Source organism: Pseudophryne corroboree, chromosome 4 (genome assembly GCF_028390025.1).
Source record: "Pseudophryne corroboree isolate aPseCor3 chromosome 4, aPseCor3.hap2, whole genome shotgun sequence".
Taxonomy (NCBI): Eukaryota; Metazoa; Chordata; class Amphibia; order Anura; family Myobatrachidae; genus Pseudophryne; species Pseudophryne corroboree.
In genome coordinates, this window is record NC_086447.1 from 312886586 (window position 1) to 312903951 (window position 17366).

The 17366-nt window shown below is 47.5% G+C and overlaps 1 protein-coding gene across 7 annotated transcripts in view; it reads left to right on the plus strand.

Annotated features, from left to right (window-relative positions):
* The window catches only part of MFN1 (mitofusin 1), a 165195-nt gene that overhangs the window by 105724 nt on the left and 42105 nt on the right, over positions 1-17366 (plus strand). For all 7 annotated transcript variants that reach the window (XM_063916310.1, XM_063916307.1, XM_063916309.1 and 4 more), the window contains 4 exons: positions 6190-6416; positions 6507-6659; positions 7205-7401; positions 7835-7969. In XM_063916310.1, coding sequence (XP_063772380.1) covers positions 6190-6416; positions 6507-6659; positions 7205-7401; positions 7835-7969 — 712 coding nt within the window. The remainder of the gene's footprint in view (positions 1-6189; positions 6417-6506; positions 6660-7204; positions 7402-7834; positions 7970-17366) is intronic.

A 17366-nucleotide genomic window follows, 5' to 3' on the forward strand; every position in this document is an offset into this window, starting at 1 on the left:
ACAGTGAATAGGTTGACACGGCCATTAGGCCGACATGCAAAAAGGTCGACATGAGTTTATCACATTATTTCTCTAACGTCCTTGAGGATGCTGGGACTCTGTAAGGACCATGGGGAATAGACGGGCTCCGCAAGAGATAGGGCACTTTAAGAAAGCTTTGGACTCTGGGTGTGCACTGGCTCCTCCCTCTATGCCCCTCCTCCAGACCTCAGTTTTACACTGTGCCCAGAGCAGGATGGGTGCACTGCAGAGAGCTCTCCAGAGTTCTCTGCCTAGAAGCATTTTTGTTTGGATTTTTTTCTACCTTTTACTACTTTTTCACAGGGAGCACTGCTGGCAACAGGCTCCCTGCATCGAGGGACGGAGGAGAGAGGAGCAGACCTTCTTGTCAAAGATAGGCTCTGCTTCCTCGGCTACTGGACACCATTAGCTCCAGAGGGGGTGAACGCAGGTTCTTACTGGGCATCCACCCCCGGAGCCGCGCCGCCGTTCTCCTCACAGAGCTAGAAGTACAGAAGACAGAAGTCGTCAGGCGGCAGAAGCCTTCGGCTTCACTGAGGTAACGCACAGCACTGCAGCTGTGCGTCATTGCTCCCATACACCTCACACACTCCGGTCACTGTAAGGGTGCAGGGCGCAGGGGGGGGGGGGCGCCCTGGGCAGCAATATCAACCTCTGCATGGCAAAAATACTATATACATGTACAGGTGGGCTCTGTACATGTATATAAAAGAGCCCCCGCCATATTTTTACTAAGTTTGAGCGGGACAGAAGCCCGCCGCTGAGGGGGCGGGGCTTCTCCCTCAGCACTCACCAGCGCCATTTTCTCTCCACAGCACTGCTGAGAGGAAGCTCCCCGGACTCTCCCCTGCTTACACACGGTGAAAGGGTGCTTAAGAGAGGGGGGGGGGGGGGGGGGCACATTATTGGCGGTTTACATATTATACAGCGCTGCTGGGGAAAAACATTTTGTGTTGGTCTCCAGGGTCATTGCGCTGGGGTGTGTGCTGGCATACTCTCTCTCTGTCTCTCCAAAGGGCCTTGACAGGGATACTGTCTTCAGGAAAGGGGTTCCCTGTGTGTGTGTGTGAAGTGTCGGTACGCGTGTGTCGACATGTTTGACGAGGAAGGCTCGCTTAATGTGGAGGGGGAGTGCTTGAATGTCAGGTCGCCGTCTGCAAAGCCGACACCGGAATGGGTGGATATGGTGAATGTCTTGAATGCAAATGTCAATCTATTGCATAACAGGTTAGACAAGGCAGAAGCTAGGGATCAGTCAGGTAGCCAGTCCATGCCTGTCCCTGGGGCGCCAGGTCCTTCGGGGTCTCAGAAGCGCACCATATCCCAGATCGATGACACAGATACCGACACAGATACTGACTCTAGTGTCGACTATGAAGATGCAAAATTACAGCCGAAGGTGGCAAAGGGTATACGGTACATGATTATTGCCATTAAAGAGGTTTTGCATATCCCTGACACGAGGGTACACATGTATAAAGGGAAAAAGCCTGAAGTCACTTTTTCTATCCTCATTTGTATTAAGTGACTTGTGCGAAAAGGCTTGGGAATCTCCGGATAGGAGACCACAAGTTCCCAAAAGGATTCTCATGGCGTATCCTTTTCCACAAACTGATAGGATACGCTGGGAATCTTCGCCAAAAGTTTACAAGGCGCTGACACGCTTGTCCAAAAAGGTGGCACTGCCTTCTCAGGATACGGCTTCCCTCAAGGAACCTGCTGATCGCAGGCAGGAAATTACCTTAAAGCACATTTACAATCATTCCGGTACTATTGCTCGACCGGCTATGGCGTCGGCCTGGGTTTGTAGTGCAGTTGTGGCATGGGCAGATTCCTTATCTACGGAAATTGACACCTTAGATAGGGATGCCATTCAAATGACCATAGAGCATATCAGAGATGCTGCCTTGTATATGAGTGATGCTCAGAGAGACATTTGTTTATTAAGCTCCAGAATAAATGCTATGTCTATTTCTGCTAGGCGGCTCTTGTGGACCCGACAGTGGACGGGAGATGCCGATCAAAGCGGCATATGGAGTCCTTGCCTTACAAAGGGGTGGAGTTGTTTGGAGACAGCCTCTCGGATCTTGTCGCTACGGCTGGTAAGTCAAATTTCTTACCTTATGTCCCCCCGCAGCATACAAAAAAGGCACCTCATTATCAAATGCAGTCCTTTCGTTCCAATAAAAACAAGAAGGTACGTGGATCATCCTTTGTTGCCAGAGGGAAAGGCAGGGGGAAAAAGCTGCACACAGCTAGTTCCCAAGAGCAGAAGTCCTCCCCTGCGTCTGCAAAGTCCACCGCATGACGCTGGGGCTTCCCGAGGGGAGGCAGATCTGGTGGGGGCTCGTCTTCGGTTTTTCAGCCACGTCTGGGTTCACTCGCAGGTGGATCCCTGGGCATTAGAGATTGTTTCTCAGGGATACAGGCTGGAATTCCAAGACTTGCCTCCTCGCCGATTTTTCAAATCTGCTCTGCCGGCTTCCCCGTCAGAGAGCGAGCTAGTGTTGGCAGCAATCCAAAAATTGTATATTCAACAGGTGATTGTCACAGTTCCTCATCTCCAGCAAGGAGAGGGATATTACTCAACCCTGCTTGTGGTCCCGAAACCGGAAGGTTCGGTCAGACCCATTTTAAACCTGAAATCTCTGAACCTGTACTTGAAGAGGTTCAAGTTCAAAATGGAATCACTCAGGGCGGTCATCGCCAGCCTGGAGGGGGGTTATTGGATGGTGTCCCTGGACATAAAGGATGCTTACCTTCATGTTCCGATATTCCCCTCCCCGCATCAGGCGTTCCTGAGATTTGCAGTGCAGGACTGTCACTACCAATTTCAGACGTTGCCGTTTGGACTTTCCACGGCCCCGAGAATTTTCACCAAGGTAATGGCGGAAATGATGGTGCTCAATATACCGAAGTCCCAGCTAGTCCCTACAATGCGTCTGACCTTTTTGGGGCTGATTCTAGACACAGACCAGAAAAAGGTTTTTCTTCCTAACGAAAAGGTTCAGGAACTCATAGCCCTGGTCAGGAACCTATTAAAACCAAAAAAGGGAAGATGGTGGCTTCCTACGAGGCCATCCCTTTCGGCAGGTTCCATGCGAGGACTTTTCAATGGGACCTCTTGGACAAGTGGTCCGGGTCCCATTTACAAATGCATCAAAGTATCACCCTGTCTCCCAGGACCAGGGTATCTCTCCTGTGGTGGCTGAACAGTGCTCACCTACTAGAAGGTCGCAGGTTCGGCATTCAGGACTGGGTCCTGGTGACCACGGATGCAAGCCTCCGAGGCTGGGGAGCAGTGACACTGGGAAGAAATTTCCAAGGTCTCTGGTCAAGCCTAGAGTCTTGTCTCCACATCAACGTCCTGGAGTTGAGGGCCATATACAACGCCCTGCGTCAAGCGGAGGAATTGCTTCGGAGAAAACCGGTTCTGATTCAGTCAGACAATGTCACAGCAGTGGCTCATATAAACTGCCAAGGCGGAACAAGGAGCAGAATGGCCATGGCAGAAGCGACCAGGATTCTACGCTGGGCGGAAGGCCATGTAAGCGCGCTATCAGCGGTGTTCATCCCGGGGGTGGACAACTGGGAGGCGGACTTCCTCAGCAGGCACGGCCTGCATCCGGGAGAGTGGGGACTTCATCGAGAAGTCTTCGCACAGATCACGGATCGTTGGGGACTGCCTCAAATCGACATGATGGCATCCCGTCTCAACAAAAAGCTAGAGCGGTATTGCGCCAGGTCAAGGGACCCTCAGGCGGTAGCGGAAGACGCTCTGGTGGCACCTTCGGTGTTCAGATCGGTCTATGTGTTTCCTCCTCTTCCTCTCATACCCAAGGTGTTGAGAATAATACGAAGAAGCAGGGTCAGAACAATCTTCATTGTTCCGGATTGGCCACGGAGGACTTGGTATCCGGAGCTGCAAGAGTTGCTCGCAGGGAATCCGTGGCCTCTAAGGCAGGACCTGCTGCGGCAGGGGCCCTGTGTGTTCCAAGACTTACCGCGGCTGCGTTTGATGGCATGTCAGTTGAACGCCGGATCCTAGCGGAAAAAGGGATTCCGGAGGAAGTCATTCCTACCCTGATCAAGGCTAGGAAAGACGTGACGTTAAACATTATCACCGTATATGGTGGAAATATGTTTCTTGGTGTGAGGCCAGAGCTGCTCCTACGGAGGAGTTCCATTTGGGCCGTCTACTTCACTTCCTTCAAACAGGAGTGACTTTGGGCCTAAAATTAGGGTTCATAAAGGTCCAGATTTTGGCCTTATCCATTTTCTTTCAAAGAGAATTGGCCTCTATTCCTGAAGTACAGACCTTTGTGAAGGGGGTGCTGCATATTCAGCCTCCCTTTGTGCCTCCGGTGGCGCCTTGGGATCTTAACGCGGTGTTACGTTTCCTCAAGTCACCTTGGTTTGAACCACTCAAAACTGTGGAGTTGAAATACCTCACGTGGAAAGTGGTCATGTTGTTGGCGTTGGCTTCGGCAAGACGTGTTTCAGAATTGGCGGCTTTATTACATAAAAGCCCATACTTGGTTTTTCACGTGGATAGGGCAGAGTTGAGGACTCGCCCTCACTTTCTGCCAAAAGTGGTCTCAGCTTTTCATGTGAACCAACCTATTGTCGTGCCTGTGGCTACACGGGACTTGGAGGATTCCGAGTCCCTGGATGTAGTCAGGGCTTTGAAGATTATGTGACCAGAACGGCTAGAATCAGGAAGACTGAAGCTTTGTTCGTTCTGTATGCGGCCAACAAGGTTGGCGCTCCTGCTTCAAAGCAGACTATTGCTCGCTGGATCTGTAACACGATTCAGCAGGCGCATTCTACGGCAGGATTGCCATTACCGAAATCGGTTAAGGCCCACTCCACTAGGAAAGTGGGCTCTTCTTGGGCGGCTGCCCGAGGGGTCTCGGCATTACAGTTATGCCGAGCAGCTACTTGGTCGGGGACAAACACCTTTGCAAAGTTCTGGCTGAGGAGGACCTCATGTTTGCTCAATCGGTGCTGCAGAGTCATCCGCACTCTCCCGCCCGTTTGGGAGCTTTGGTATAATCCCCATGGTCCTTACGGAGTCCCAGCATCCTCAAGGACGTAAGAGAAAATAAGATTTTGCTTACCGGTAAATCTATTTCTCGTAGGATGCTGGGCGCCCGTCCCAAGTGCGGACTTCTTCTGCAAGACTGGTATATAGTTATTGCTTACATAAGGGTTATGTTATAGTTTTTCGGTTGAACCGTGGCTATGTTGTTGTTCATACTGTTAACTGGGTAAGGTTATCACAAGTTATACGGTGTGGCTGGTATGGATCTCGCCCTTAGATTTACAAAAATCCTTCCTCGTACTGTCCATCTCCTCTGGGCACAGTTTCCCTAACTGAGGTCTGGAGGAGGGGCATAGAGGGAGGAGCCAGTGCACACCCAGAGTCCAAAGCTTTCTTAAAGTGCCCTATATTCTGCGGAGCCCGTCTATTCCCCATGGTCCTTACGGAGTCCCAAGCATCCTCTACGGACTACGAGAAATAGATTTACCGGTAAGTAAAATCCTATTATTTTTTTCTTTTTTTACTTTTTCATACTTTTTTTTTTTTTTATATCCACGTGGACTACGATTGGGAACGGTAACCTTGCCTGAAGCATGGTGAACAGGCACGGTGCACTAATTGGGGTTCTCGGTCACTTTATGAAGGAAACGACACAAAAAAACCCATTAAAAACTAATGTCGACCTTTTTTAATGTCGACCTTGTTCATGTCAACCTATTTCTAGTGTTGACCTAGCCACTGTCAACCAATAGGTGTTGACCTAATGGGTGTCGACCTAGACGCTGTCACCCCTGAGTCCCATACCCGTTTATATACCTGTCCTATATTGTCTTGAACTGTAAGTGCTGTTTTCTAATTTGCTTATGTGATTATGTACTGTGTAATGGGTGCTGCGGATCCCTTGTGGCGCCATATAAATATAGGCTAATAATACTTGGCTTGATCTATTACTGATGACAAGCATTTCTGCCTTTTTGTGTGTGTATAATGTTGAGGGCCTCACAACTAGACTCCAGTGATGTTCCTTTTATTAAAAGTAATATTGTATTTGCTCACACTGAAAAGCACAGATGGAATAAAAGTGCTATAATTGTATTTTATAATAAGATGTTTCACATTTGCAGAAAACTTACTACCTTTGCTGCCCCCCGCTGCTCAAAACGAATATGGCACATGCCTGCCATGCAAGAAATTTGATCTCAGCTACAATCTAAATTGTGAGAAGTTATGCTCTGATTTCCAAGAAGACATTGAATTTCGCTTTTCATTTGGCTGGACATCACTTGTTAATCGGTACTTAGGTGCCAATAATGCTCGTCTCTTGCTAGGATTTGCAGAACCAACTTTCCAGGTATATATTAATATACATTGTTATGCTGTTATACGTGAACGGGGCAAATAGTTGTTTAATGGTCATCCACTGCTTTTGCATTTTCTTTAGATTCCACGGCCTGTGGCCACCCCCACCGCAACCAATAATTCTCTGCAGTCTCCTGATTCCTTATCACAAGAGGAAATAATGGCTACAGTAATGTCTGGATTAGCATCATTGACCTCAAGAGGTTCTATGGGTGTTATTATATTTGGAGGAGTTGTAAGTTATGAATCCATGTTAATATGATAAAAAAAAAAATTTATTCACTTGCATATATATGCTACCTGCATTGGTCTGGAAGATTGATGGGTGTTAAATGTGGCAGAGCAGGGGATAACATTGAATAAAAAATACAGTATGGAGACCATTTTTTGATTAGACAATGGGAGATAAGTGAGTACAAGCTTCTTTAGTGCTTTTCAAATGCTCTGAACTGGAGGGACCGGGTTAAGGAGCAAGGGCTTTAGTGATCCTGGATCAAGTTTCATAAAAAAAAAAAAAAAAAGTGTTTACGGACTGTGACCCTTCAGCCTCCTGTTTAGCAGGTATTGGAATAGTGACAGAGGCCAAAGCAGTACCTGCTTACCAATATAGCAGTAAAAAAACAGTTCATGTATCTGTTTGGGATTGCCATGGGTAGGCTACATAAGAATTTATTGCTTAAATCAAAGGACCTGACCATCCGTCAGCAAGAGCATTTGTTCATTGATCTGTTAGAGGCTTATAATATGTTATATAGTGTAATATTTTTCTTCTATTTGCAGATCTGGAGAGCTGTTGGCTGGAAGCTGATTGCCTGTACACTGTTAGCATATGGTAGTCTATACACGTACGAGAGACTAACTTGGACTTCTAGAGCAAAGGAAAGGGCCTTCAAACAACAGTTTGTCAACTATGCTGCTCAAAAGCTACAAATGATAGTTAGCATTACCAGTGCAAACTGCAGTCACCAAGTGCAGAAGTAAGTAACTGGACGGCAGTATATTCTACTTCTTCAACAGTCCTCAACAAAGGAGTCTAAGGGGCTGGTTCCTAATATTTGCATGAAGTCCATTATTCTGTTTTTTCCAGAGGATAAAGATGACATTGTGTATACTATTACTGGAGAGCTACAGTATGTGTTTCCTCCTGTTTGTCAGACAGAATTCCACTGTCTACCTCCACATGAAATATAGCCCACCCAACTCTTCATATTGTGTCCATTGCCCTATTTGCTTCAACTCATGCAATCTACCTCTTTGTTTTCCTATTGCTTTGTAAGTTGACGTACATTTATAAGTTTGTGCTTTCATCTAACTAATTTTGCCTTTTCCCCAAAGATGGCAGAATGGACCTTATAGGATAGAGTACTGTAAGCAGAGTCTTGCGACTTATTGTACTTGGTCTATTCCTAGGGAGCTGGATAACATCTTTACCCGCCTGTGCCAGCAAGTTGGTATCACTCAGAGAGATCTAATGGAATCCGTCAACAACCTGTCAGTGAAAATAAAACAGCTGGACAAAGTTCAAAACCAAGCCAAGCTTTCCAGGTATTTACCTTGTATATTATCTGCCAGAATGTATTCTCTAAGCCAGGCATGTCCAAACTGCGGCCCTCCAGTTGTTGTGAAACTACATATCCCAGCATGCCCTGATACAGTTTTGTTGTCAAAGAATGCTAAAGCTGTGTCAGGGCATGCTGGGATGTGTACTTTCTCAACAGCTGGAGGGCCACAGTTTGGACATGCCTGCTCTAAGCAATCCCAGTACAGGAATAACCAAAGGGGAGCTGCTTTTGTTTGTAGTAGTCAAGTCACTCCCTGTGTTGCTATGGATCATGGGTAGTGAATGTTTCTACTGCAGAACTGAATCTTCTGCATGATATAACTGGTGTGTTACTAGTGGGGTAAATACATCCACCATGCTCTTGTTACTTCGCTATAGAAAGATACTGCATTAGGAGACAAGTGATTCTCTAACTAAACAAGCTGATGGTGACTGACAGCTAGGAAACTTGCTAAGTCCCCGTCCTAAAGTTGTGGGAGGACTTTCAGCTGACAATAATACTAAATAAGGAGAATGAGGGGAAGTTACCTGAAAAATGTTATTTCGGCTTCAGTTGTATATATGTTGTTCTTTCATCCATGGAGGTCACTGGAGGCACTAGGCAAGTGGTTCCCAAATGCGTTCAAGGCACCACAACAATCCAGGTTTTAGGGATATCCCTGCTTGTGCACAGATGGAATAATAAAACTGAGGCACTAATTAAGTCACCTGTGCCTAAGCAGGGATTGCCTTAAAACCTGGACTGTTGGGGTGCCTTGAGTACTACGTTTGGGAATAGCTGCACTAGTATTTATATGGCACTGAGTAGTCTGGGCACTAAAAGGTTAAAGTCTGATTGCACAGGTGTTTTTTCTTACTGCCCTATGGAGTTGGGTGCTTCCCCCCCCCCCCCCTCCTCTCATCCATTGGGGTTGCTGGAGTTCAGTACCATGGGGTATAGATGGGGTGATCAGGTGAACCGGCACTTTAAAATTTTAAATGTGTGTGACTGGCTCCTCCCCCTCTATGCCACTCCCCAGACCAGTTTTAGAAATGTGCCCAGGAGAGCCGGTCACTTCCTCTAGAGCTCTAGAGATAAGTTTCTTATTTTTCTTATTTAATATCTTCAACAGTCTGGCAGTTTGTCCCTGCCAGGCTGCTACGTGGGAGCTGCCAGAGGGACTTGGTCCCACCCTGCGGGGTTTGGAGCCCGAGTCCTCGGCTGCAGGGACATCAGTCCCTGGGTGACTTGCATCCAGCAGTTTGCTGCTGACATGGAGCCCCACGCAGCCCGCTGCCACCGGCAGCATGGCTGAATACAGAAGCTTGGTAATGTATAGCCTGGGGCCCCATTAGAGGGGTTCCCGGGTCAAATGGCAGCTACATACCAGCAGAGGAGAAAAGGCACTGACGTGCTCTGTTTCTCCTCCGCTGCGGCTATCAGCTAAGGAGGCGGCTAAATAGCCCTATGGTCATAGGAGCTTGGAAGCACTGATATACTGTGCACAGACCCGGGTTCAATTATTGAGCACCTCTCATACAACACAGCAGCCTCACAGACAAGCAGGGCAAATGCAGCATCAGCAGCACGCTACTACTGTAGTAGCCAGTGGGGGCGCCTAAGAGACAAGGAGCGCTTAGATATACCGCTCCCAGGATGGGTGTATGCTGACGCCGCACATCCTATAGACACTGCTTTATAATGGCGCTGGCAGCGAAAGATCCTGTTTTCCAGCTGCAGATGAGCTCCATTCCCTCCCGCGCAATGGCGTGCAGAGGTGTTTTCACTGACACCGAGGGTTTTTGCGCATCTGCACTAGAACCCCTCCTCTCTAGTAAGTAGCGTCTGAGCTCAAGTTATGGAAGGTGCTCGGCTGTAAAGCCCACTCGCGCGGCCCCACCCACCTCCGGTACAGGGAGCGGCTGATTCCAGTGCAGGACTCCCTGGGTACTGCAGCAGGGCGGCTCACGCGGCTACTAGCCAACCCTGCTATAGAACAGCACTGCGTGCCTTGGGACAAGAAAGCATGTTCAAATTTAGGCACCATTCGGGTGGGGGCTGAGCTAAGCTCCGTTGAATCATAAGAGTTACTGGTCTGCTTGAAACCCAGTATCTGTGCCAAACGTGCTGGGGGCGTAGGTTCTTGGACCCTCTCCAAAAGAAGAAGGGCCCCGTTACTCCCCAACCCCTCAGAGCCAAAAGGCCTACTGAGGGGAAAAAGGGACTGTGGGTCCCCCCTTGCCAAAGCGCAGAGGGACCCTCGGGTATCCCCAAGGTTGGCCGAAGCTTCCCCCTGAGGATCGAAACAGCCTCTGGCCCTCCCCAAAAGGAGAGGGCCTCGGCAACTAGAGGAGCGGGTGGCCCATAAGGGTCTCGCCTAAACCCCAACAAAAAACCGTGCCGTGACTTACAAAAAACATAAATAAGTGCAGTGTAGTGCAAAATAGTGCAAAACATGTAAATAAAGAAGCCCCAGCCAGAAAGGGGGGGGGGGGGGGGGGTGTATAAGAAATCCCTGCCCTAGCCGATAGGGCAAAGGATGAAAGTGCAGTAGAAGTTGGGGAAGTGAAAGTGCAAAGTGCCGTACTAGTGCCAAAGGTGGACAGACATCACCAGTGCATTTCCGGGCACACCTGGCTCTTCCTGCACCAGGGGCACATAACACCTTGGGCTGCTCCCAATCTCTCAGCCAGACCAAGCTTCATACCCACTCTGGTGATACACTGACTTGGGCTCATATGAAGCTAAGCAAGTGTAGGTCTGGTCCAATATTGTGTGGGAAAACTTTGTTTCTGTTTCTAATCTAGACATGTCTAGGGATAAAGGTATGTTAAGTAAGTTTCATACCCAAAAGATAACATCAGAGATCTGGGTTCCTGTCCAGATCTAGACTAGATCATTTGCAACTGTAATTAATAATTGATGAATGCATGGCTCCATTCGCTCCCGCGCTGGTGGCTGTGCTAAGCAAAATGGCACCCCCGATAGATTTATATATACATGTATAATGTGATATATATATATATATATATATATATATATATATGTGTATGTATGTACATAGATACATTTATATAGATGCTTGCAGTGCGGATAGTGTGGTGCTTGACATTGCTGCCTCACAGCGCTGACACTTAGGTTCTTTCCAAAGTGGAATTTGTTTATTCTACCCATACTGTATGCATTTTACACAGATCCTCGTTTGGACCTGGTGTTTGTTTCATCTACGACCCTGGTTGTTTAGTGACAACCAGTGTTTATTGTTTCGCCCGTTTGGCTAGGATCAGGGCAATATATTTTCTTAGCAATTTAAGATTTTTGTCCGCTCTACGTTTGACCTAGTATTTCACCTCCACCGGTGTAAATATGTAATTTGTATCCAACACGTTTATACAGACGTGACGTAGTCTCAGTCTTGGCGTTATAGGACTCTATAGTTCTTAGTGAAACCAGAGCATGCTGTGTTCGGTACCTAAGAGAATTCACTAGGGTGCATTCTGGTCTGTACTGTCTATAATTATCTTTATATCCCACAGATTCTTACAATACAGGCATCTCACAGAGTGTCAAATTGACTGCGGTCAAGTCGTTTTTTTCTCTGCCTAGCTGCTTTTAGCTACAATGAACAGGGAAGTATTTGAGGATCATCAGAACCTCATTAAACAGACATTTGTATACACGATACTTCAAGGTATGTTCCCGTCCCCTCTGTTAGTTTTTACAAGATTGTGATTCTGTACAGCACAGACAGACATCTGAGAGCAGTTTCTAGCCAGAAATCGACATTTCGCTTAGAGCATAAGGCTGGAGTTTTTCCAATTAAGCACAGGCGTCCCCTTAAAACAGAGCTGCCCACTAATGGAAACTCGGAGGCTGTAAAGAGTGGTTTATATTTCTGGGTTTGCCGGTAAGCTTGAGGAGTATCTGGAAAGGAGAAATTGGCACTTTGTGTAAATATAGGTTCTGCTATTGCCTTCCTATATTTTGAATATATACACTACATATCTGTATAAGTCAATGTATATGTGTACCTTCTATTCCTACAGGTTAGAGAGAATGGAGAATGTTACCAGAAACTTCTGCAAAGTTATGGCATCCATTGCTGGCTTTCCAGTCCTCTCCCCTATTTATGGATTGAGGACTATGGTATGGTAGTGTTCCGTCTCCTGTCCAGCGAGGAGGTTTGCCTGGACCACCACTTTTTTTTTCTTTTCAAACATCTAGATAAGTATATGTATGTGCAGATGTGTTGGGGGGGGGTGTATATATGTATGTGTGTGTGTGTGTGTGTGTGTGTGTGTGTATATATATATATATAAGTATCCCTTATCCAAAATTCTAAATCCCACATTTTTGGTTCCCCTACTGAGATAATGACACATATATATTATATCTCTATATAATATATCTATATATACACATAATATATCATATTTATGTCATTATCTCAGTAAGGGACCCAAAAATGTGGGATTTTGGATAAGTGATACTCAACCTGTGTGTGTGTGTATATATGTGTGTATATATGTGTATATATATATATATATATTTCTCTGCTGTCCTAGTGGATGCTGGGGACTCCGTAAGGACCATGGGGAATAGCGGCTCCGCAGGAGACTGGGCACATCTAAAGAAAGCTTTAGGATCACCTGGTGTGCACTGGCTCCTCCCCCTATGACCCTCCTCCAAGCCTCAGTTAGATTTCTGTGCCCGACGAGAAGGGTGCACACTAGGGGCTCTCCTGAGCTCTTTGTGAAAGTTTTAGTTTAGGTTTATATTTTCAGTGAGACCTGCTGGCAACAGGCTCACTGCATCGAGGGACTAAGGGGAGAAGAAGCGAACTCACCTGCGTGCAGAGTGGATTGGGCTTCTTAGGCTACTGGACATTAGCTCCAGAGGGACGATCACAGGTTCAGCCTGGATGGGTCACCGGAGCCGCGCCGCCGTCCCCCTTACAGAGCCAGAAGAGCGAAGAGGTCCGGAAAAATCGGCGGCAGAAGACGATCCTGTCTTCAGATAAGGTAGCGCACAGCACCGCAGCTGTGCGCCATTGCTCTCAGCACACTTCACACTCCGGTCACTGAGGGTGCAGGGCGCTGGGGGGGGCAGCGCCCTGAGACGCAATAAATCGATAAAAAACCTTATATGGCTAAAATAAATGCATCACATATAACTCCTGGGCTATATGGATGCATTTAACCCCTGCCAAAACATACAGAAAAAGGATGATAAGGACGCCGAGAAAGGGGCGGAGCCTATCTCCTCAGCACACTGGCGCCATTTTCCCTCACAGCTCAGTTGGAGGGAAGCTCCGTGGCTCTCCCCTGCAGTCACTACACTACAGAAAGGGGTTAAAAAAGAGAGGGGGGCACAAATTAGGCGCAGTATATAACAATACAGCAGCTATAAAGGGAAAAACACTTATATAAGGTTATCCCTGTGTGTATATATATATATATATATATATATATATATATATATATATATATATATATAGCGCTCTGGTGTGTGCTGGCAAACTCTCCCTCTGTCTCCCCAAAGGGCTAGTGGGGTCCTGTCCTCTATCAGAGCATTCCCTGTGTGTGTGCTGTGTGTCGGTACGTTGGTGTCGACATGTATGAGGAGAAAAATGATGAGGAGACGGAGGAGAGTGTCTGAAATAGTGTTGTCACCCCCTAGGGGGTCGACACCTGAGTGGATGTACTGTTGAAATTGCGTGATAGTGTCAGCTTTGTATAAAAGACAGTGGTTGACATGAGACAGCCGGCTACTCAGCTTGTGCATGTCCAGACGTCTCATACAGGGGCCCTAAAGCGCCCGTTACCTCAGATACAGACGCCGACAAGGGTACTGACTCCTGTGTCGACGGTGAAGAGACAACCGTGATTTCCAATAGGGCCACACATTGCATGATTGAGGCAATGGAAAAAGTTTACACTTTTCTGATAATATGAATACCACCAAAAAAAAGGGGTATTATGTTTGGTGAGGAAAAACTTCCTGTAGTTTTCCTGAATCTGAGAAATAAAATGAGGTGTGTGATGATGCGTGGGTTTCCCCCCGATAACAATTGATAACTTCTAAAAAGTTATTGGCAGTATACCTTTTCCCGCCAGAGGTTAGGGTGCGTTGGGAAACACCCCCTAGGGTGGATAAAGCGCTCACACGCTTGTAAAAACAAGGGCTCTACCCTCTCCTGAGATGGCCGCCCTTAAGGATCCTGCTGATAGAAAGCAGGAGCGTATCCTAAAATGTATTTACACACATACTGGTGTTATACTGCGACCAGCAATCACCTCAGCCTGGATGTGCAGTGCTGGGTTGGCGTGGTCGGATTCCCTGACTGGAAATATGATATCCTAGATAAGGACAGTATATTATTGCCTATAGAGCAATTAAAAGATGCATTTCTATATATGCATGATGCACAGCGGAATATTTGCCGACTGGCATCAAGTATAAGTGCGTTGTCCAATTATTCCAGTAAAGTGGTCAGGTGATGCGGATTCCAAACGGCATTTGGAAGTATTGCCTTAAAAGAGGGGATGTACCCCAGGTCGCCTCTCAAAATAAGACGCCGTATTATCAGGCGCAGTCCTGGTTGGCAAGCGGACAAAAGGGTTCCTCTTTTCTGCTCGTGACAGAGGGAGAGGAAAATGGCTGCAGAGATCAGCCAGTTCCAAGGAACAGAAACCCTTTTCCGCCTCTGCCAAGCCCTCAGTATGACGCTAGGGCTTTACAAGTTCAGGCACGGTGGGGTCCCGTTCTCAATGAATTTCAGTGCGCAGTGGGCTCACTCGCAAGTAGACCCCTGGATCGTTCAGATAATATTTCAGGGGTACAAATTGGAATTCGAGACGTATTCCCCTCGCCGTTTCCAAAAGTCTGTTTTACCGACGTCTCCCGCTGACAGGGAGGCAGTTTTGGAAGCCATTCACAAGCTGTGTTCCCAGCAGGTGATAATCAAGGTACCCCTCCTGCAACAGGGAACAGGGTATTATTCCACACTATTGTGGTACCGAAGCCAGACGGCTCGGTGAGACCGATTCTAAAATCTAAAATCTTTGAACACTTGCATACAGAGGTTCAAATTCAAAATTGAGTCACTCAGAGCAGTGATTGCAAACCTGGAAGAAGGGGACTACATGATGTCTCGGGACATCAAGGATGCTTACCTTCATGTCAAAATTTACCCTTCTCACCAAGGGTATTTCAGGTTATGGTACAGAACTGTATCAGTTCGGACGCTGCCGTAGGGATGGTCCACGGCACCCCGGGTCTTTACTGAAGTAATGACCGAAATGATGATATTCCTTCGAAGGAAGGGAATTTTAGTTATCCTTTACTTGGACGATTCCCTGATAAGGGTAAGATCCAGGGAACAGTTGGAGATCGGTGTAGCACTATATCAGGTAGTGTTGCGGCAGCACGATTGGATTTTCAATATTCCGAAATCGCAGCTGATTCCGACGACTTGTCTTCTGTTCCTAGGGATGATTCTGGACATAGTCCAGAAAGAAGGTGCTTCTCCCGGAGGAGAAAGCCAGGGAGTTATCCGAGCTAGTCAGGAACCTCCTAAAACCGAACCAAGTCTCAGTGCATCAATGCACAAGGGTTCTGGGTAAAAATGGTGGCTTCCTACGAAGCAATCCCATTCGGCAGATTCCACGCACAGTGGAACCTTCTGGACAAATGGTCCGGGTCGCATCTTCAGATGCTTCAGCGGATAACCCTGTCACCAGGGACAAGGGTATCCCTCCTGTGGTGGTTGCAGAGTGCTCATCTTCTAGAGGGCCGCAGATTCGGCATTCGGGACTGGGTCCTGGTGGCCACGGATGCCAGCCTGCGAGGCTGGGGAGCAGTCACACAGGGAAGGAATTTCCAGGGCTTATGGTCAAGCCTGGAGACATCTCTTCATATAAACATTCTGGAACTAAGGGCCATTTACAATGCCCTAAGTCAAGCGAAACCCCTGCTTCAGGGTCAGGCGGTATTGATCCAATCGGACAACATCACGTCAGTCGCCCACGTAAACAGACAGGGCGGCACGAGAAGCAGGAGGGCAATGGCAGAAGCTGCAAGGATTTTAGCTGGGCGGAAAATCATGTGATAGCACTGTCAGCAGTGTTCATTCCGGGAGTGGACAACTGGGAAGCAGACTTCCTCAGCAGACACGACCTTCACCCGGGAGAGTGGGGACTTCACCCAGAAGTCTTCCACCTGATTGTAAACCGTTGGGAAAAACAAAAGGTGGACATAATGGCGTCCCATCTAAACAAAAAACTAGACAGATATTGCGCCAGGTCAAGGGACCCTCAGGCAATAACGGTGGACGCTCTGGTAACACCGTGGGTGTACCAGTCAGTGTATGTGTTCCCTCCTCTGCCCCTCATACCAAAAGTACTGAGAATCATAAGAAGGAGAGGAGTAAGAACTATACTCGTGGTTCCGGATTGGCCAAGAAGGACTTGGTATCCGGAACTTCAAGAGATGCTCACGGACGAACCGTGGCCTCTACCTCTAAGAAAGGACCTGCTCCAGCAAGGGCCTTGTCTGTTCCAAGACTTACCGCTGCTGCGTTTGACGGCATGGCGGTTGAATGCCGGATCCTGAAGATCCCTACCCTGGTCAAGGCCAGGAAAGACGTAACCGCAAAACATTATCACCGCATTTGGCGAAAATATGTTGCGTGGGGTGAGGCCAAGAAGGCCCCTACAGAGGAATTTCAACTGGGTCGTTTCCTCCATTTCCTGCAAACAGGACTGTCTATGGGCCTAAAATTAGGGTCCATTAAGGTTCAAATTTCGGCCCTGTCGATTTTCTTCCAAAAAGAACTGGCTTCAGTGCCTGAAGTTCAGACATTTGTAAAAGGGGTGCTGCATATACAGTCTCCTTTTGTGCCTCCAGTGGCACCTTGGGGATCTCAATGTTGTGTTGAGTTTCCTAAAGTCACATTGGTTTGAACCACTCACCACTGTATACTTAAAATATCTCACATGGAAGTGACGAGTTAGCCCTGGTTTCAGCCAGGCGTGTGTCAGAATTGGCGGCTTTATCATATAAAAGCCCTTACTTAATATTTCATTCTGAAAGGGCAGAATTGAGGACTCGTCCTCAAATTTTCTACCTAAGGTGGTTTCTGCATTTCACATGAACCAACCTATTGTGGTGCCTGCGGCTACTAAGGACTTGGAGGATTCCAAGTTGCTTGTCGTGGTCAGGACCCTGAAAATACATGTTTCCAGGACGGCTGGAGTCAGAAAATCTGACTCGCTGTTTATCCTGTATGCACCCAACAAACTGGGTGCTCCTGCTTCTAAGCAGACGATTGCTCGTTGGATTTGTAGTACAATTCAGCTTGCACATTCTGTGGCAGGCCTGCCACAGCCAAAAATCTTAAA